This window comes from Pyrgilauda ruficollis, unplaced genomic scaffold (assembly GCF_017590135.1).
Source record: "Pyrgilauda ruficollis isolate IOZ18807 unplaced genomic scaffold, ASM1759013v1 scaffold365, whole genome shotgun sequence".
NCBI lineage: Eukaryota > Metazoa > Chordata > Aves > Passeriformes > Passeridae > Pyrgilauda > Pyrgilauda ruficollis.
The window spans coordinates 11,053-32,698 of record NW_024525101.1 but is presented as its reverse complement, the minus strand read 5'-3'; the positions used below and the strand labels follow the sequence as shown (position 1 = coordinate 32,698).

At 39.8% G+C, this 21,646-nt stretch overlaps 1 protein-coding gene across 3 annotated transcripts in view; it reads left to right on the top strand.

Annotated features, from left to right (window-relative positions):
* LOC121358006 (uncharacterized protein C18orf25 homolog) overlaps positions 1–11,467 on the top strand; it is a 53,781-nt gene extending 42,314 nt beyond the window's left edge. Inside the window, exons 3-4 of one of the 3 annotated variants that reach the window (XM_041475838.1) lie at positions 8,669–8,782; positions 10,785–11,467. In XM_041475838.1, the coding sequence (XP_041331772.1) occupies positions 8,669–8,782; positions 10,785–11,077 (407 nt within the window). In that variant the 3' untranslated portion in view covers positions 11,078–11,467. Of the gene's footprint in view, positions 1–8,665; positions 8,783–10,784 lie in introns of all 3 variants that reach the window. The other 2 variants (XM_041475837.1, XM_041475839.1) reach the window with 2 other exon arrangements.
* The last annotated feature ends 10,179 nt before the right edge of the window (positions 11,468–21,646 follow it).

Here is a 21,646-nt window from a genome sequence, read left to right as displayed (position 1 = left end):
CTGCAGTTTGAGTTGCCACAGTGACTGTTGGTCTGCTGTTCTCCTCCTCCCTCTGACGGTTCTGTCTAGTATTGAGCCATGTCCAATAAATAGTAGCCACCGCCCAGCATGTTGCATAACTTCGTGCCTCTCTGGAATTTCCACATAATTTTCCTTTCACATATTTTTTTTCACTTTAAGAAGGTCCTGTAGTTCAGGGGTGAATTTCCAGACTATCAGAGAAGTCCTCTAAATACTGGCCCATGCCCTCCACATTCCATACCACCTATGACTATCCACCTTCGAGGCAGATCTTTGAATGACCTCCCTAGAAATCTCTTTCGTGACTTTAAATGGGGTGTGGACCTCACTGAGGAGACTTGGCAGACTTAGCAACAACAACATGCTTTCCTGAGCATTCAAAGGAAATTCAAAATTCTCAGAACCTTTTCTACCAGGCCCAAAGGAGGAAAAGGGGATGAAAGGCTGGGGAAAATCATCCTCCCCTGTTCCCTCCATAGATTGGGTATGATTATTAATGCACTCCCAAAAGTAGTGCCTGAAGTAAGGGTAGGAGAGCAGCACTGAATACACATCCCAAATGACATTCATTGCCCTTGATGTTATCATGTCATAAAGTGATATCCCTCAGTACAGCAACAAAGCAATCCTGATCCCTTCTCCCTGCTCTGAAAAAGACCACTGTGATGGGCGCATTGCATGTACAAAGAATATATACAGGATTAGATTCCACAATCATGTGAACAGACCAAGCAACATTGTGACCAGTGGTTCATTGCCTCGTGCAACAGGTGCTTAGATCAAATTTGTTTCCAACCCGCTCTAGGCAGATCTGTTGCTATCTCAACCCTTCCTGCCTCACATTGGGCACTAAATAAGGCTGTTGTGGATTAGGAATGGTATTCTCCAATTTAGTGCTCCCACTTGCTCACTGCCCTCCCTCTCCTCTGCTGGTCTGGAGAAGAGAACTGGAGAAACAAAAGGTAAAGATTACAGGTTGAGATAATAATTTCCTGGAAACAGCATAAGGAACAGTAACAGCAACAATAATAATAACAAAAGTGTTCAAGGGAGGTGAGTGATTCACATGCAAATGCTCACCACTGTACCTCCAACTGAGCCTGACAATACTCTTCCCTCCTTCCTGGAAAATGACCCTGACGTGGTATTGAGTAACCTCCTGGTCCTAGCCATGCCCAGTCCTGGCTACTGCAAAAATTAACTCTGTCCTGGCTGGAACTAAGACAGCCACTTAACTCAGTATGTGTAAAAGCATGCCTTTAACCTTTTTTTATAAAATAGTATATATGGAGCAATTAGGTATTTGTAAACAAATTTTGTAAAGAGATCAGTTTAACTTATTTATCTCTCAGACTGAAACGCCTTTATATATGGATCTCATAAACGGATAATAGCTTTGTTTGGAATGTAGCCAGTGAAATTTCTGCCAAGCTTCAATGTCTCAGTCAGGTAGTCTTTAAAAAAAAAAAAAAAAAAAGTCATCATTTGTGTATTAATAGATAAAATTTGGATTTGGTTAGTAAGAGTCAAAATTTAAAACTTTTTAATTTCATCAATTTCAGTAAATTGCTTATTTCAGTGCAAGCAACTTTGAATGTGAAAGAACAAGCAGAGGATGACAGCAGCTGAGCATAGATTTTAAAGTTGTGCTCTTTCCAGGATAAAATTATCCCAAGGTACCCAGAAGACTGAGGGAATATTTCATATTAGATATAATTTAAACTTAATTTCCCCATAAAACCTATCTAGTGTTAAGAACACTTGTGCAAGATTAATGGTTGTAAATGGCAAATATTAATTTATTTGGTCACTCTTTTCACTTGCCTCAAAACTGGAGCCAGGTCTTCAGCTATCATAAATCAGCTCCTCTGAAATGAAAAGTGTGTGTTGATTTACACAGTTGAATAGCTGTTTCATGAGCTTGTTTTCCATGTGAAGCAGTATGTTTCTCTGCAAACTGAGAGGGGAACCCCACCTTTCTGTTGTTGTTGAGTTGTAGTATAATCTACCTGATGAAGGATTTGGCAAGCTGTGCCATTAAACAGTAACATCTCTTTTCTTGCTTTGTATTGTGAATTTGAGAGATTCAGAGCCCTGAAGAAACCAACCTACAGATACCAATAGTAGTGATGAGTCTGTATTTCAATAAGTGTGTGACAGACTTTGGCATCTCTTTGAGAAAACAGATTCCCAATACATATTTTCAGATTATGGTTTTTTTTCTTCTGGGAATTCTTTTGCTATATTAAATGCAGCCATATGTTTGTCATGATTTCCATTATAAGGTCTTATTTTTAAAGGACTTTGAATTTTTTGGGAAGTTAAAATTGCTTCAGCTGAAATTTTCATATAAATTTTAACCTCATCCATTCTGTATTTCATGAAATCAGTCTGACTTATTTTATCAGAAGGAAACCCTCCTACTTTCCAACTCAGTTACATTTTGAATGTATGTTTATGCTCACATCTCAAGAAATTACTTGAAAACCACCAAATGTAACAAGTAGAGGAGAAATCAGTAGTTTTTCACAGATGTGGACAATCACAGATGATAAAGTTTCTCTAATTTCTCTAGGTTTTATACTTCATAATGGAGTAAAGAAACACTTTATTTTCTTTAAAGAATTTTACTTATTGTTTCAAAGATTAAATACATTGAGTCAGATCACCTGGTGTAAACTGGTGTAATTCTGGTGTATATTCCTAGAGGTCAGAGAATCATAGAATAGTTTGGGTTGGAAGGGACCTTAAAGACCATCTATTTCCAACCCCCCTGCCATGGACAGGGACACTTTCCACTAGACCAGGTGGCTCCAAGCCCCATCCAACTTGGTCTTGAACACTTCCTGGGATGGGGATTCACAACTTCTCTGGGCAACCTGTTCCTATACTGTAATTTTTAATATTGAATTACATGTTTTCTAATGTGGCAGCTGTTTCAGCATAGGAGTAATGGGACACCCGTACCACTGTGGAGTTAGGATTTAGCAGCAGGTGAAACACAGCTTCCTTTGCAAAAGAAAAAAGTCTTTATGTAAAGGCTTCATTTAAATGTCTCTGAATGTCAAACTGACAGCTCAGTAAATGAAAAATTAAAGGATTTTCTCCTAGAATTTGACTATTTTTATGAATCCTTGAAAGTCCAGGGGCTTTAATGTGCAGTGGTTTTGCAGGCTTGGCTGCATGTTCTTTCCCAGGCATTTGTGCTGCTTCCCTCCCTCAAGTGGGGTTTGGCAAGCAAGGTCATTAGGAAGTTCTACCCTTCACACTTTTTTAAAATCTGAATATCTGGGATTTTGCTTCAAACATCTGAATTCTCTGGTTTTATTTAGAAAAAACATTGAAGTAAAGGTAGTGAAACTTTTTTCAGTTTTTTCATTTCAAAACATAACTGAGCAAGGAAAAAAAGAAAAAGTCTTAAACCTTTCATATATACTACACTTCAGTAAAATTATCTGAGCTGACAGAGTTAAGACTGGATGACCAATTTTAACTTCAATGAAACAGGATTATATTTGGTAGTTATTTTACAAATTGAAATGTGTTTACTTTCACTGATTTCTCTTGTTAATATATTTTGCCTCTTCCTGTATCCACATACTGTAAATCTCTTTTTTTTTTTAAGTAATATTTCAAGTGTGTTAAGAAATTAAATTCTATCCCTATTGATATTAGTAAAAGTTTGCTATTGGTTTTAATGGGGCTAGCATTTAATCTCATTAGAAATTAAATTATTCTGTAGTTTTTGGTCAGATCCTTCAGATGAATTTCAGGGGAGTCTTTGCCTGATGAGGGTGTATAAATCAGACCAGTTGAGTAGATATTTCTAAAATAATTGGAGTCTGCACTGTGACCACTGCAGTTACATTTGGAAGCAGTAGAACAAATGCACTTCGTAATTTGTACTGTAAAAGCTAAAATATTTGGGCTGATTGATAGAAATAGTACCTTGAAAACATGAAGCTAGAAACCAGTCTTTCTCACAAATTTTGTTAGTCTCATCGTGTTAGATCATCAAAAGGAAGGCACGTGAAAAATAGGCTTATTAAGTTAGAAGCAATTTCAAGCACTCTGTTAAATCTCACCAACTGATGGGAGCAACGGATTAGTCAGGAACATCAAAAGATTTGCATCAAGGCTGTATCAGTCCTTCCATGGGAAAGTGCAGTTTGTACTTGCAGAAATGTGATGTTTTCTGGAAGGGTGTGTAGGGGGTGTGTGTTTGCTGCCTTTTCCTAATGTAAGTGGTATTTACACAGGGATTTTTTTTTTAACTGTCATGGCTATGTAAGAGTGTAGGTTGTGATGGTTTCCAAAAGCCTCCTGATAGACTTTTGCAAGTAAAACTGGGGAAGAGATCTGTCTAATATATCTATTTCCATAATTAATGAATCAGTAGATGGCATCAGGGTAAATAAATCCTGTAATGAGAAATAGACGCCACTTCTCGATAATTTCAATGCACAGCCATATTCCATGTGCCTTTGCTTAACACACAATGAAAAAGACTATTGTATCTTTATATATAATTTGATGAAACAAATCCAAGATATTTTCCATCTAGTCATCAAAAAGCCTGAAAGAATGAATGTTGATCAGCAAGACTTGAATTTTTGAGATCTCTTTTGATGTGATATATTAAAAATGATCCAGTCTGAGAACAGATACTCATTTGATAATGTTGTTTTGATTTTATTATTTTATTATGGTTATAAAAACAAACACAAAACCTTTGCTGTGTGACATTAAGGAAAATGGGAGGAAAGTGGGTTCACCAATAAAGTTCACTTTATGATATTGGAAGGAATGCTGTTACACTATTTTTTTAATGTATTTACAATGTATTCTTTGCCTAACTCTGTAAATTTGAAAATGTAACTACTGTAACCTCAAATAAATAAATAAATAAATAAACAATCATCATAATGAAGTCTTTCATGTTGCTAAACAACATTAAAAAAAGCACAGATCCTGCCCCCCATCCCCTCATGGGAATTGTTTTAGGGTCTAGCTACTTTATGCCATTTGAACTGTGCATACTTTATGAAACAGCAGGTCTAGGTCACATTTGAAATAATACCAGGGTTGTATTGCTTATCTAAACAAAAAAGCTGTTAGCCTGTAGTCTTTTATATGAAGCATTTCTGTTTGGATCAAAGTTACTGATGTGTCTACTGTAAAAATATTTTAGCAAGTCATTTAAGATGAATCTTCTAGATTTTGACACACAAAATATTTCAATTACTGTAATGATCATCTGATCTTAAAATTTATATAGGTCTTAGACTCCATTACATGTTTTGTGTAATCTTGAAGTAAATGGCATTATTGCTTAAATTTAAATGTCAAGTGTAATTGAGGGCATTCTTAACTCCTATTATTTTAAAATGTTTCAGTATTTCCTTTTGTTTTAAAAAAATACATCCAATTTAGTTTGAGAGATTGAGACAAAGCAGTACCTATATTCACAGTAAAGATGTAGAGGTGAGGCTGAAAGAAGCTGTGTCTCCTTTGGCTTTCAATTACTTAGGTATCTCTGTGTGTCACCATTTTAGCTTTTGCACGTTTCATGAAAGCATTCCTAGACACTATATTTAAGCTCCTCAGTAATTTGAGGGGAGTGTTGTTTTCACCAAAGCTGAGCTCTTCTGCTTGTTAGCCTTGAGCAAGCTGCAAATCTCTGCTTGCCTCAGTTTCCCCCATAGGCAAAAGGAGGTTAATAAGCACCTCAGAGTTCTTTGAGATCCTCTAATGGAAAGCTTTCTGTGACAGTAAAGTTCTGTACTTATTATTGCTAATATTATTGTACCTGTTATGTGTGTTTTAAAGCTTAGTGTGATATTTGCACCTAAATAAGGCTCCACGTCTCCTTCATTGTAAACACACTGATGACTCCAGAGGGCAATTCAGACCACCAAAATTAGACTTTTAATTCTGAAATTATTTTAATCGGAATAGCCTTCTGGAGATATCAGTCTTTTTCCTCTACTTGTAGAGAAAACAGCAAAGTTTAAATCCCATCCCTAAAGCTGGAATTAATCTTGCTGAACTTCAGAGATGTAAACGTTAGGTGCCTTGGCTAAGGTGGCTGCCTAAGGTCTTTGTGTTTACTAGGGAAGGAGGGGAGATGGTGATGGTCCAGGCTGCAATTTCCAAACTGGGATTACCTTGCTCTGAACAACTTATCTCTGGCTACAGTGGTAGGGAGTTTAGGTGATGATGAGCTTGGCAGAACTTGCTTAAATTTAGGAAAGCTAAAGTAATGATTTAGAGTCAGTCTCTTGGAATGCTTTGGGTTGGAAGGGACCTTAAAGACCCCCTAGTTCCAACCTCTCTGCCATGGGCCGGGACACTTTCCACTAGACCAGGTTGTTCAAAGCCCCATCCAACCTGGCCTTGAACACTGCCAGGGATGGGGAATTCACAGCTTTCCTGAGCAACCTGTTCCAGTGCCACACCACCCTCAAAGTCAGTTCCTGTCCAATATCTAAGCTAACCCTGCCCTCTGTAATTTTGAAGCCATTCCCCCTTTTCTTATCCCTCCATGCCCTTGACCAAAGTCCCTCTCCAGCTCTCTTGTAGCCCCTTTAGGTACTGGAAGGTGCTCCAAGGTCTCCCTGGAACCTTCTCCAGGCTGAACAACCCCAACTCTCTCAGACTGTCTACTTAGGTTTAAAGGTCGAAATTCCCCATTCAGGTTCTGCTAGCTAATATATTTTTGCTTCCTGTGCATTGATACACAGTAGTTGCAGTGCAAAAGTATGGTGCTTCTTATAGAATCACAGCTTTTAACCTATAGCTGAGATTTTACTGTTGATTCTCCCATTTTACCTGTGCTGCCATTATAATGAAATAAGGTATAATAGGAGCATGGATCTTACAACACAGTTTAGACCACTGAATGTTGAGATGTGGCTCTATGGAAAACATGGGAGCAGATAGCAGATAAGAAATTACTGACTTTTCTATGTTGCAAGCTTAAAATGAAGGTTGATATGTGTAGACATGGATTTTTGTGCATGTGACTTCTGATTTAGTTGTCCTGAGTGGAGTTAATTTTAATGTGTAAATTAAGGGAGAATTGGACGCTTGGGAACATTGACCCCAAGCTGACCTCTGCCTCTGAACTCTTTAAAAATAAAAAATGCAGTATTTCCCTCCCCCCATTAATATTAAATGTAAACAGCTGGATTTTTCTGCTGGTATTTACTAACTTTTATATTTGCCTTTTGCAACCATTTATTGCTTTAGAAGTGAATTATAGCTTATCACCAGGGATATGTACATCTTCTAGCTACCTTTGTTGCCTTTTTCCCAACCTGGAAATGAAACTCAAGATAATTGTAGTAAGAAGGTAATATAAGAGCGGATCTTTATTTGAAGGCCTTCAGTGGCACTTATGGAAAGATGTCCACAAAAGCCCACCCCCTCCAGGGATGAGTACATATTTATAGGTTTTAGGAAATTAGCATAATTGATAAAAAGCACCAATTAGAAAGACAAGTGGTGATGCAATTCCCCCCCCAGGTCAAGCCCCTTCTCTGGAGTCTCCTCTTTGGCAGTAGCTGTACTTTGTCCATGAAAATGTATCTTGAAGACTTGTTCTCAACCTTGGTTCCTAGGAAGAACCAAGACAGCATTGGGGCCTTGTACCCCCCGGGGCTTGGAACTCTGGAATTTGTTTTGTATTTCTGCTTAAGGAAAGGCCATGGAAAAGTACTGGGAAAACTAGTCACTAATACAATAGACTACAGAGCTACAAATATATGTGCAAAGAATATAGAAAACATAGGAAAAAAAGGCAAAACCCAAGCCGGCATCACCTTGGCTTCTCAAAAGACAATATTTCTTAAATAGATTGTTTAAATTACTGATAAGGGAACCTCCTAATTGTGTTACATTAAGTTTTGATTCTGGCATGGTTTGTTTTGGTGTGTTTTTCTATCTGTTGAAATCCCATTACAGTAAGTAATTGCAAAGAGTGGCTCTATTGCAAAGAAAAGATTATAAAGTTCCATTTTCCTTGTAGTTAATCCTTTTACCTTTTCAACTTGAAAGCATTTTTTCACTTTATTTCCTGACTGAAGACAATCATCTTTATTTCTTGGTACCACACATAAACTTTGCATCATGTCACCAGGTGATCATGTAGTTGGCTAGGGAAGTATTATTTATTTGTAAATTTAACTGTTCCTGTCCCATCGTTATAGCACTGAAAAGGAAACAGGCTTTTGGGAACAGAGGATTTTTTTATATGCCTTTGCTGCAACTTTTATCTAGTTGTAGTTCTCTACAACTTATTGGTTGGGCATTTTTAAACACACATAAGCATTTATTGCTTATTTCTTCTTTTATACATGCTGAGAATCCAGGAACTTCTTACAGCATCGTGGCTATTGTCTTTGTTGGTCGTTTACTTGTGATAGATATGGTTAAAACTGGTGTTGGGCCCTTATGTTTTCAAATCTGATTCTGAAAGGCAAGGTTGAGAAAAAAATAGATCTCTGCTGTGATTGCTTTGTAAATAAGCAGCTTGATTTTTTCCAGACTGGTAAATTGGTGGCTCTTACACTGACAGATGTAATGACAGTATTTAAATTATATTGAAAATATTTTTGTCTGTTTGATGTATACTAAATTGAAGCAGAGTTATACGGTGTTCTGTTTGGAAGTGTGGAAGATACAAGAGTGGAGCTACAGATAACAAGTTTATGCTTGTATTTCCTACTGATGAAGACTTTCACACAAGTTATTTCTATGGGTAGGTGATGAGAATATCACTCTGCATGTATATACATTTATTATACATTTTTGCATGATTATACATGTAGGAGTGGTACAATTTTGACTTGAGACTATTGGTGCCTTTTGTCCCAATGCAATTTTATTTGTGTAGACATGTCTATCTAAAAATCAAATTTCACTTCTGCTTTTGGAGATCTGAATAAGAAGTGAGAGAAACAAAGACCTGAAGGAACAGTACATAGCTCCTGAAATTTTAGATAACCTATTGAAAAAATGGGCAAATAGTCAATATTGTACTTGACCCTCGTATCTTCTCCACTCGACTGTTTATTTGTATAGCTCATGTTATATATGTTCATGTTGAACTCTAATGATAATACCGAAAGACAACATGCCTCTCTGATTCAGTCCAGTTGTAGCTTATGCATGTAATTTAATCATTGGCTGTCACAAATAATTAACTGAACATCAGCCAGCTTAATTTTTAACTTGGTCTTCCGTTATTTTGTAAGTCTTTTAAAAATACAAAGATTGCCTTTCAGTTAATTATCATGACTTCTTTTCCAGTCATAATCATCAGCTTTTCATGTTGCAAACAGTTTGACCTTTAATACATTGTCATTTAACTACCCATTTATTTTTGTCAGGTCTGTTTTAAGTTTCTAATATAACATAATTTTATGAAATTGTTGTTTTGGAGGCAGGTCTGATTGGAAATATTTTGTGAACTTCTTCATACCTTGTTGCTATACTGATCTTTAGTATGACTTAAGTGATATGGTCACTCTTCAATGAAGTGTGTTGCTGATCACAAAATAGGCACTTCTGAAAATAGTGAATTGAATTATGTTTCAGGGACCAAGTTACAAAAACCCAAACTAAACACAACCAAAACAAAAGAAACCCCACCTTAAAAACCTCAGGAGAAACAGCTTTTAAGAGAATTAAATTTGAAACTATTTTTCTATTTCATCCTTTATTTTGTTGATGAAGTCTTGGCCCAAAGAGTTTTGATTGTCTCATTTGGGGAGTGGGAACTCCAGCCACTTTCATCCACTATGAGTCAATAAGCTGTAGCTGGGGTGAACCATTTGATTTAAACTGCACATCCTTTCAGAATTATTTTTCCATTCTCTCTGCTTCTACATTAATCTTTGTCTTGAATTTGACTTTTTTTCTGAGCCTCTTCTGTTTCTAGCATGCTTTCCAATTATAAGTGATTTTCATTCATTACAAGGAGTATAGTTGGTCCTAAAAAAATAGACCAAAAATAGCTTTTTGTTATTCCTCAAGAACAGATTTCAGAATCTCGTAAGCTATTTTCTCTCCCTCTTACCTTCTTCACTTTGTTGACCAAAAATGCATATGGTAATCATATTGAATTAAAAGCATATTTATCACTGCACATGATAGTTTTGTTTCTTGTTATCCTTGACTTTAAAAAAACAACACCAAAAAACATTGCTACTTTGAAAAAATTCCCTGCCTTTGATAGGTAAATGTTATGAAAAGAAAGTTGCCTAATGTTAAATTTATTGTCACTGGATCAGTTATATCAAAAAGTTAGTCTTATTCAATCAACCATAATGTAATGTAAGCTCTCACTTGACTTTTGTAAAATTCTCTAGATAGTTTGTCTTGCCAAATTTAATGTCCTGTATCTTATTATTATTTTATTTTAAATTGAATCCTTTTAAGATTGTAAATATAATGTCATCAGATATGGAGATGTTGATGTGTTAATGTAAAAGATAATACACTAATAAGTGACAATTTCATAAATGTGTTTTTCTGACATATGTGTTTTCTGTGTATGCAAAGGTTAAAATGTCTCTGTAATCTCAGACTACGTTCATTAACTGAAGTTTAATGATTCATATAATGAATGTATCACTATAAGCTATAAGCTGCATGTAGGAGATTGTATTAATCCTTAAATTATTGTACTTTGTACTTTTAGAGGGGGTTTTCACAGTATGCAGACTTCTTATCTGTGTTGTTTTTCTCTACTTCTGCAGATGGACCTCCAGTTATAGCTCACTATGATATATCAGACACAAACTCAGACCCAGAAGTGGTAAATGTGGACAATCTGTTGGCAGCTGCAGTAGTTCAAGAGCACAGTAATTCTTTAGGAAATCAAGACTCAGGATCTACCTGGAGAACCAGAGGGCTGCTAGATGAACTGAGTGCTGATACAGGTTTGGTTAAATTCTCTTCCTCTGACATTTGTTCCAACATCTCAGTAGGTATCTCTCTCTTTCTTGCTTTCAGTATTTTTATAGTTTATACAGCTTTAAAAGCTCCCTAAGTGGATTTTGCAAAAGAAAACCCAGTACTGGTGCTTATTAAAAAGGTCTGACATTTATTCCAAAATATAACTGATAAAAATTGACAAAGATTCCTGCAATGTATTTTTGACACTAATTTTCTTTTTTTTTTCCTCCTTTGTTTCCTTCTAATTACTATTTGGAACTTAGGTCTGGGGTTGTGGTGTTGTTTTTGGGTTTTTTTAAATGAAAATGAGCTAAGCTTGTTACTGAATGATTGAATATGACGACCCATGCCACCAGCTATTAAACTTGTCTGCTAAAGAAGAGGTTGGAGCCTGGGTTCTAAGGCAGTTTATTTCAGCTCAAGCTGGGTGCCTCCAGAGATGGACCCTGAACAAAGAAATTCCTGGACCTTTATACCCTTACAGTCTGTGCACCCAATCTTCACACACCCTGCACACATCTCTTGGTCCAATGGTGATTTATGGTCTGGGGTCTTCTAACACATCACTGGATTCTTTCCTCATGTCTACATGGGCAGGCCATTAACTGCTTTTACCTTCCAGCTTGGGTCAGCCTTGGGGGCCTCCAGGGTCTCAACCCTTATCCGAACATATTCAGCCTTTCTCTGTTTCCTCCTCTGTTTAGCCATCCATGCTAACAGAGTTCCTTTAAAGTTCACTGTTCCTAAGCATTAAGCAGGACCCACTCATGCCAAGCTGTAAGCAAGTTACAATTAAACTTAAACCTATACAATTAATTTCTGATATTTCATATTTAAATGTAAACTTAATTTGATCCCCAACAGCTCATAATCTATATATTGGAATTGTTTGTATCTTTTTTCTTTCTCTCTTCATTTCTTTAAAATACAAGCAGAAAATCTTCCCATATTCCTTCTGCACCTTAGAAAATCAGACATACCAGCATCAGATAAACATGAACGGTAAAAAGGTGCTGGTAAGTGAGCTTAGCATTTTATTGGGTTTGCATGGCCTGGTTTAGGTAATGAGGGGGCTACAGGAATGACTTCTGTGAGAAGCTGCTAGAAGCTTTCTCCATGTCTGGCAGTCAATCCCTGGCAGCTCCAAAGATGGATGTGCTGCTGGTCAAGGCTGGGCCAATTAGAAATGGTGGTAACACCTCTGTGATAACATATTTAAGAAAAAAAAAAAAAAAAAAAAAAAAACAACACGTTATTGTGAAGTTGTAATTGTGGCCAGAGAAGAGCAGCAGAGTGAGAATACGTGAGAGGAGCAACTATGCAGACACCAAGGTCAGCGGAAAAGGAGGGAGAGGAGCTGCTCCAGGCACCAGAGCTGGGATTGCCCTGCAGCCCGTGGCGAAGACCATGGTGAAGTAGCTGCCACCCTGCAGCCCATGGAGGAGACCCGTGCCAGAGTAGGTTGATGCCTGAGAGGAGGTTGGGACCCCGTGGGAGTCCAGTGGAGAGAGGAGACCCCTCTGGAGCAGTCTGTTCTTCAAATAATTAACTGAACATCAGCCAGCTTAATTTTTAACTTGGTCTTCCGTTATTTTGTAAGTCTTTTAAAAATACAAAGATTGCCTTTCAGTTAATTATCATGACTTCTTTTCCAGTCATAATCATCAGCTTTTCATGTTGCAAACAGTTTGACCTTTAATACATTGTCATTTAACTACCCATTTATTTTTGTCAGGTCTGTTTTAAGTTTCTAATATAACATAATTTTATGAAATTGTTGTTTTGGAGGCAGGTCTGATTGGAAATATTTTGTGAACTTCTTCATACCTTGTTGCTATACTGATCTTTAGTATGACTTAAGTGATATGGTCACTCTTCAATGAAGTGTGTTGCTGATCACAAAATAGGCACTTCTGAAAATAGTGAATTGAATTATGTTTCAGGGACCAAGTTACAAAAACCCAAACTAAACACAACCAAAACAAAAGAAACCCCACCTTAAAAACCTCAGGAGAAACAGCTTTTAAGAGAATTAAATTTGAAACTATTTTTCTATTTCATCCTTTATTTTGTTGATGAAGTCTTGGCCCAAAGAGTTTTGATTGTCTCATTTGGGGAGTGGGAACTCCAGCCACTTTCATCCACTATGAGTCAATAAGCTGTAGCTGGGGTGAACCATTTGATTTAAACTGCACATCCTTTCAGAATTATTTTTCCATTCTCTCTGCTTCTACATTAATCTTTGTCTTGAATTTGACTTTTTTTCTGAGCCTCTTCTGTTTCTAGCATGCTTTCCAATTATAAGTGATTTTCATTCATTACAAGGAGTATAGTTGGTCCTAAAAAAATAGACCAAAAATAGCTTTTTGTTATTCCTCAAGAACAGATTTCAGAATCTCGTAAGCTATTTTCTCTCCCTCTTACCTTCTTCACTTTGTTGACCAAAAATGCATATGGTAATCATATTGAATTAAAAGCATATTTATCACTGCACATGATAGTTTTGTTTCTTGTTATCCTTGACTTTAAAAAAACAACACCAAAAAACATTGCTACTTTGAAAAAATTCCCTGCCTTTGATAGGTAAATGTTATGAAAAGAAAGTTGCCTAATGTTAAATTTATTGTCACTGGATCAGTTATATCAAAAAGTTAGTCTTATTCAATCAACCATAATGTAATGTAAGCTCTCACTTGACTTTTGTAAAATTCTCTAGATAGTTTGTCTTGCCAAATTTAATGTCCTGTATCTTATTATTATTTTATTTTAAATTGAATCCTTTTAAGATTGTAAATATAATGTCATCAGATATGGAGATGTTGATGTGTTAATGTAAAAGATAATACACTAATAAGTGACAATTTCATAAATGTGTTTTTCTGACATATGTGTTTTCTGTGTATGCAAAGGTTAAAATGTCTCTGTAATCTCAGACTACGTTCATTAACTGAAGTTTAATGATTCATATAATGAATGTATCACTATAAGCTATAAGCTGCATGTAGGAGATTGTATTAATCCTTAAATTATTGTACTTTGTACTTTTAGAGGGGGTTTTCACAGTATGCAGACTTCTTATCTGTGTTGTTTTTCTCTACTTCTGCAGATGGACCTCCAGTTATAGCTCACTATGATATATCAGACACAAACTCAGACCCAGAAGTGGTAAATGTGGACAATCTGTTGGCAGCTGCAGTAGTTCAAGAGCACAGTAATTCTTTAGGAAATCAAGACTCAGGATCTACCTGGAGAACCAGAGGGCTGCTAGATGAACTGAGTGCTGATACAGGTTTGGTTAAATTCTCTTCCTCTGACATTTGTTCCAACATCTCAGTAGGTATCTCTCTCTTTCTTGCTTTCAGTATTTTTATAGTTTATACAGCTTTAAAAGCTCCCTAAGTGGATTTTGCAAAAGAAAACCCAGTACTGGTGCTTATTAAAAAGGTCTGACATTTATTCCAAAATATAACTGATAAAAATTGACAAAGATTCCTGCAATGTATTTTTGACACTAATTTTCTTTTTTTTTTCCTCCTTTGTTTCCTTCTAATTACTATTTGGAACTTAGGTCTGGGGTTGTGGTGTTGTTTTTGGGTTTTTTTAAATGAAAATGAGCTAAGCTTGTTACTGAATGATTGAATATGACGACCCATGCCACCAGCTATTAAACTTGTCTGCTAAAGAAGAGGTTGGAGCCTGGGTTCTAAGGCAGTTTATTTCAGCTCAAGCTGGGTGCCTCCAGAGATGGACCCTGAACAAAGAAATTCCTGGACCTTTATACCCTTACAGTCTGTGCACCCAATCTTCACACACCCTGCACACATCTCTTGGTCCAATGGTGATTTATGGTCTGGGGTCTTCTAACACATCACTGGATTCTTTCCTCATGTCTACATGGGCAGGCCATTAACTGCTTTTACCTTCCAGCTTGGGTCAGCCTTGGGGGCCTCCAGGGTCTCAACCCTTATCCGAACATATTCAGCCTTTCTCTGTTTCCTCCTCTGTTTAGCCATCCATGCTAACAGAGTTCCTTTAAAGTTCACTGTTCCTAAGCATTAAGCAGGACCCACTCATGCCAAGCTGTAAGCAAGTTACAATTAAACTTAAACCTATACAATTAATTTCTGATATTTCATATTTAAATGTAAACTTAATTTGATCCCCAACAGCTCATAATCTATATATTGGAATTGTTTGTATCTTTTTTCTTTCTCTCTTCATTTCTTTAAAATACAAGCAGAAAATCTTCCCATATTCCTTCTGCACCTTAGAAAATCAGACATACCAGCATCAGATAAACATGAACGGTAAAAAGGTGCTGGTAAGTGAGCTTAGCATTTTATTGGGTTTGCATGGCCTGGTTTAGGTAATGAGGGGGCTACAGGAATGACTTCTGTGAGAAGCTGCTAGAAGCTTTCTCCATGTCTGGCAGTCAATCCCTGGCAGCACCAAAGATGGATGTGCTGCTGGTCAAGGCTGGGCCAATTAGAAATGGTGGTAACACCTCTGTGATAACATATTTAAGAAGAAAAAAAAAAAAAGAAAAAAAAAAAAAAAAAAACAACACGTTATTGTGAAGTTGTAATTGTGGCCAGAGAAGAGCAGCAGAGTGAGAATACTGTGACAGCCCTGCTCAGCAGTAGCCAAAACACTGGTGTGTTATCACTACCTTTCCAGCTGCCAATAGAAAGCACAGCACTGTGAGGGCTGCTATGGGAAAATGAACTCTATCTCAACCAGACCCAATACATCTTGGTATACTTCTGAGTGCATGTTTGTCAGTACTAGTCTTTTACAGTCTCTAGGATTGCACATTTGGAAAGCAAAATTTTCAAATCTTTCATCTTGTTCACAAATTTCATCTTCAGCCAGTATCTAGTTTAACAGACATTAAAGGATGTGTACCCATGGGAGAATAACAACATAAACTTTATCTAAGTAAAAAATCTTATTATGACTGTATGGTCTGGTATCCCCATCATCTGTCATTTTGGTCCAGATATAAGTCTTGTGCTTTTAAGAGTGAAAGGGGGGAAGAAGTGGTGGAATGCTTTTTCTTCACTTCCTCCCCTGGATTCCTTTCTCTTGGCATGTTTCTTGTGAGCTCAAGAAAGTGGGCCCAGCTAGCTCAGTCAGTAGAGCATGAGACTCTTAATCTCAGGGTCGTGGGCTCGAGAAAGTGGAATATTGTAAACAAGGAGCCCTGGCAAAGGCAGGAATGATACATCTGACTCCATCTTATCAGAAGGCTAATTTATTACTTTATTATACTCTATTATATTAAAGAATACTATACTATACTAAACTAAAGAATACAGAAAAGATACTTAGTGCTAAAAAGATACTAATGAAAACTTGTGACTCTTTCCACAGTCCCAACACAACTTGGCCCTAATTGGCCAATGAGTCAAAACAACTCACGCCAGAGTCCAATCAGGCAATCACCTTTGTGTGAGAGGAGCAACTATGCAGACACCAAGGTCAGCGGAAAAGGAGGGAGAGGAGCTGCTCCAGGCACCAGAGCTGGGATTGCCCTGCAGCCCGTGGCGAAGACCATGGTGAAGTAGCTGCCACCCTGCAGCCCATGGAGGAGACCCGTGCCAGAGTAGGTTGATGCCTGAGAGGAGGTTGGGACCCCGTGGGAGTCCAGTGGAGAGAGGAGACCCCTCTGGAGCAGTCTGTTCTTGATGGACTGCACCCTGTGGAAGAGTGATCCATGCTGCAGCAGTTTGAGGAGTACTGTTGCCCGTGGGATGGACTCATGTTGCAGCAGTTCGCAAAGAGCTGTTGCTCGTGAGATGAAGCCATGTCAGAGAAGTTTGCAGAAAGCTGTCTCCTGTGGGAAGGACCCTACAGTGGAGCAGGGGAACAACTCCCCTCCCTGAGCAGCGGGAGAAGCCACGAGTGATGAGATGACCATAACCCCCATTTCCTGTCTCCCTGCGCTGCTGGGGTAGGAGGTATAGTCAGGAAGGAGGTGATGTCACCGTTGAGCAAGAAATGACTCAGATTCACCAGAAGGCTGGTTGGCACAACAACAGCTTTAATATGAAAAACTCTCTTCTTTTATAGACAGCTTTGACACATTCTACTTGATTGGCTAATTAACAGAAACATCTTTCTCACCAACAGTCCTTGAGAAGAACAGAAAAACAGAGTAGGAAAACACCACCTGCAGGTTGTTTATACTAACAATTTATTGTTTCTCTACAACTCCCTAAAAAGTCTCACAAGTCCACTGTGAGAAAATGAATTTCGTTTTCTCGCTCTCTGACCAGGCTGTCACATCCACAGGGTGAGGGGAAGGTGTTTTTAAGGTTTCATTTTACTTTTCATTATCCTGCTCTGATTTTGTTAGTAATAAATTAAATTGATATCTCCAATTCCATCCTGTTTTGCCTGTGACAGTATTTGGCGAATAATCTGTCCTGGTCCTTATCTCAACATATGAACCTTTTGTTATATTTTCTCTCCCCTGTCCAGCTGTGACAGGGAGTGATAGAGAGCAGTGATTCGCAGAAAGACTCCACAACTCATAAAAGTTGTAAAGTAGGTATGTATTTATTTGGCGCTGGGCACATGGGGGATAATTCCTCCAAAAAGCACGTGTGCCTCCCGAGAAACCTAACCCTCTTTTTATTCTCTAAAATACTACATATGCATCAAGTTTTGCAATAGTTTCATGCATATTTATTTCCTAGCCCCGCCTAGCCCCGCTTCGTATATTAATTAGCTTATCAGTCCTTCTGCGCTTCCGCAGTGCTCTGGTGGTCTCTGGTGGTCGCAGGAGGAAGGGCAAATGAGTCTTCATCAATGTGAACTTTTCCCATTTTCTTCCTGGCACATGCTCTTTAGTCTCTTGGCTGTAGCCCAAACTATAGTGCTGGTCTAAGCTGGTTTAGAGTCTGAGGAGCCTCTCTTATCTCCAACAGCTTGCAGGGTCTCCTATTCCTTCTACCTTGTTTTGGGTAAGGAACGCTTCTTATCAGCATCCCTGCATTCCTTCCTGTCCCATATTCACAGGCCTTGCAAGCAAGTTAAGCAAGTTAAGCAACATACATCGTCTAAAACAGCTGTCCTGAATCCTAGATTAATTTCTAACCCCCATGTCTCAGCAGCTTTGGTGGGTGCTTGGAATCCAGCCAGCATCAACCCACTCTTCCATAGGGTGCAGTCCTTCAAGGATAGGCTGCTCCAGCGGGGGTTCCTCTCTCCACAGGCCTCCCACAGGGTAACAGCCTCCTCTCAGGCATCCATCTGCTCCAGTGTGGGTCTCCTCCATAGGCTGCAGGTGTATCTCTGCATCCCCCATGGACTTCCATGGGCTGCAGGGGGACAGCTGCTTCACCGTGGTCTTCACCACAGGCTGCAAGGCACCTCCTCTCCATCCTTCTTCACTGACCTTGGTGTCTGCATAGTTGTTCCTCTCACATATTCATGTATTCTCACTCTGCTCTTCTCTGGCCACAATTACAACTGTGCAATAACTTTTTTTTTTTCCCCTTCATAAATATGTTTTCACAGAGGGGTTACCACCATTGCTAATTGGCCCTGTGAAAAACATGTTCACTCTCCTGTGAAAATTAAAAAAGTTTAATAAAGGACAATAGGAGACAAGGACCATAGAGCAAAGGTTATTACGGCCAGGTGCATCTTGGAACTCAGCTAAGACCACACAATTACCTTTGGAGATACCCCTTAAATACCTTTTCCCTTACATCAGCCTGTTGCATATTCATAGACCCTATGCATATCCATAAACTAGTTTACATATTCCAGGAACTATTTTACATGGCCCCTCCTCGGGTCCGCCTTTTTAGAGCATGCGTGTTTCTTGGCTGTGGTTTTGGCTCCTTCTCTTTATCACTTCCAGTTTGGGCCTTGGTCCATACTTTCTTCAGATGGTGAGTGCTGATAGTTGGCATATCTGTAGCAGGTGTCCTCATCCTATGTTCATTGGATGTTATCCCATCCAAGCAGGCATTTTAACACAAGCATAGCTACTTCACTTCTAAGCTTAACAACAGAAATAAAAACTATATATTTATAACAAAGTTACTTTAACATCACACATATAAAATCCATTTTAATATTTGTAAAAAGCCAATATTATAATATGTATCTATAACAGCCCAGCCTTGACCAGAGGCACATCTGCCTTTGGAGCCACCAGGGATTGGGTCTCCCAGACATGGAGGAAGCTTCCAGCAGCTCCTCACAGAAGCCACCCCTGTAGGCCCCAACTACCAAAGCTTGGTCATGCAAACCCAATACATTCCACCCTTTGCCTGTGTGAATCACATATTTAAGAATGATCATTAAAATTTGGCCAACTAGCTCAGTCGATAGATCATAAGACTCTTAGGGTCATGGATTCAGGCTCCACATTGAGTGCCAAAAAGGACTGTACAGGGTTGACCTTGACTGGACACCAGATGCCCACCAAGCCACTATCACTCCCCTTCCCAGTGAGACAGGGGATAGAAAATAAGATGGAAAACAGCTAGTAGATTGGGGTAAGGCAGTTTACTAAAGAAAAAAAATTTGCCCTCGCGTTAAGCAAAAGGGAAAAAAAATTATTCTCCACTTCCCATTGGCAAGCATTGTTCAGCCACTTCCCAGGAAGAAGGGCTTCAGCATGCATAGCAGTGGCTCTGGAAGGCAAACACTGTAAATAACAAATGCCCCCGCCCTGCAAAAAATGTTCACTGTTTCAAGTCCAAACAGCTGAGTTTCAGGAGAAGGTCCATTGACTAGAGATGTTGATTGATCTTTGACATCCCTGAAAGTCCCTTTTGGTCCTGAAACAGACTTGCAGAATCCTGAAACAGAGAACTGCTAAAGAAAGTCACCATCAACTATTTGAAATCCATTGATAGTTATCAAACAATATTGAGAAAATTTCTGGAATGCCCTGGCCACAGCCCTTAATTGAACCATTTGGGCCAAGGCTGACTCATGGCTTTCCAGTACTTTGGACTGACAATGAAAAGTCAGCCGCTGGGTGGGGCAGAGGCCCTGGCCCTGGTGGGCGGGCCAGGGAAACCAGACCCAGCCCACGGAGCGGTGGCCCAGGCCTGGGCCCCGGTGGGCGGGCCAAGCGGCTCGGACCCGGCACGCGGGGTGGGGTCTTTGTTCTCACAGCCCGCCCCCACCATGCTGCCAGTGTCTCGGCAACAGGAGTGGCCGAACGCCTCCTCCCCCTCCTCCCAGAATCACTGGTGCATGCCGGCGGCTGGGAAGGAGTTTTCCCGGATTTGGGGGTCTTGTCTGACCAGAACAAGCGAACGATGCTCGCTTTCTGCTGCGCCTCCCTCCCCCGCAATTCAAAAGACTGTGTTCCCGCTCTCTGCTTCTCGGCACCATCCCCATTCCCTCCGGACTTGGGACCAGAGGCAGCATCTCTGGAAACCACCTCCCCCACGCCTCTGGCGCGCGCGGGGGGAGTCAGGCGTCCCAATCCCCAGCGGGAACCCCCTGACCAAATGAGAGTCGGCCCACAAAAAATGCTGTTTCCCAGAAAAGCAGCGAGTTTCAAAGTGTTCACTCTTGTGGCACCGGCTGTGAGCAATTGAGCCGTGCCGCCTCCTCTGCGGGACAGGCCGGTGTCTTCTCTCGCTGTCCCAGCCGCTGCCTCAGGGGCAGACAGCTTGGGACAGTCTGACGAACTCGGAGGGGGCGCTGGGCCGGTCGCAGGCTCTGACGCAGACGCTGATGCGGAGGACGGAGCCTCTGAAGGTGGCGGGACAGCCACCAGGGGCGGGAGGCGCGCAAGGAAGCGGTGCCGCGGTCTCTCTTGGTTCCGGGCGGGGCGGTGCTGGCGCGGTCTCTGCCGCTGCAGGAGGGGGTGGCGGGCTGGTCGCAGGCACCAAATCAGATTGTGGAGCGGCTAGTGCAGCATCCGCAGGCGCGGAAGCGGCAGCTGATGCAGGAGGCGGGGCCACGGGCGGCGCGCGGGGTGGTTTTGCGGGCTGGTCACCGTCTTCAGCGTCACAGCAGGCATCCTGAAGGGGAGCCGGGCCGGCGAGGCAGGCGAGGTTGCCGCGACTGGAACGATGACAGGCTTCCTTTTTTTTTTTTTTAATTCATAAAGCAGTTGGGGGAGGGGCTGCTGGAATCTGCCTTTTCAGAGGAGACACCTTTTGGACGTTTCCTCCCAAATTTATTTCAAACCAGGAGAATAGGCAAATATTTTAGTCTGTTTTGCAAGCTCTGATGTTGTAGGGCAGACAAAATACACTGGGCATCATCCTAATGTTCATGAAAAGAAATTAACAGCATAGGCATGCTACTAGGCATGAAATTAATATGGCCAGAGGCTGTAAATCTATCTGTATGTTATAATCTTGACTGAGACTCAGCTACACTTACAGTATTTACTCTGATAAGCATGGTTTTTCTACTGCTATTTATTTTTTTATGTCTGAACTTAAAGCTACGGTAAGATATGGATGCTCTTTTAGAGCTCCCCTTTATACATATGGGGATTAATTTGGGGGCTATTTAAGACCCAGCTTGCTTTGCTCCTTTGCCAGGCATTACCCTTTCAAGCAAAAGGTGCAGAATGGTGATATGTCATCAATACAACATTAATACAACATAATAAGTGGGTTGATATCCACGCCAGTTTGTGTGAATCAACGGCCAAGGATTATGTTGCTCT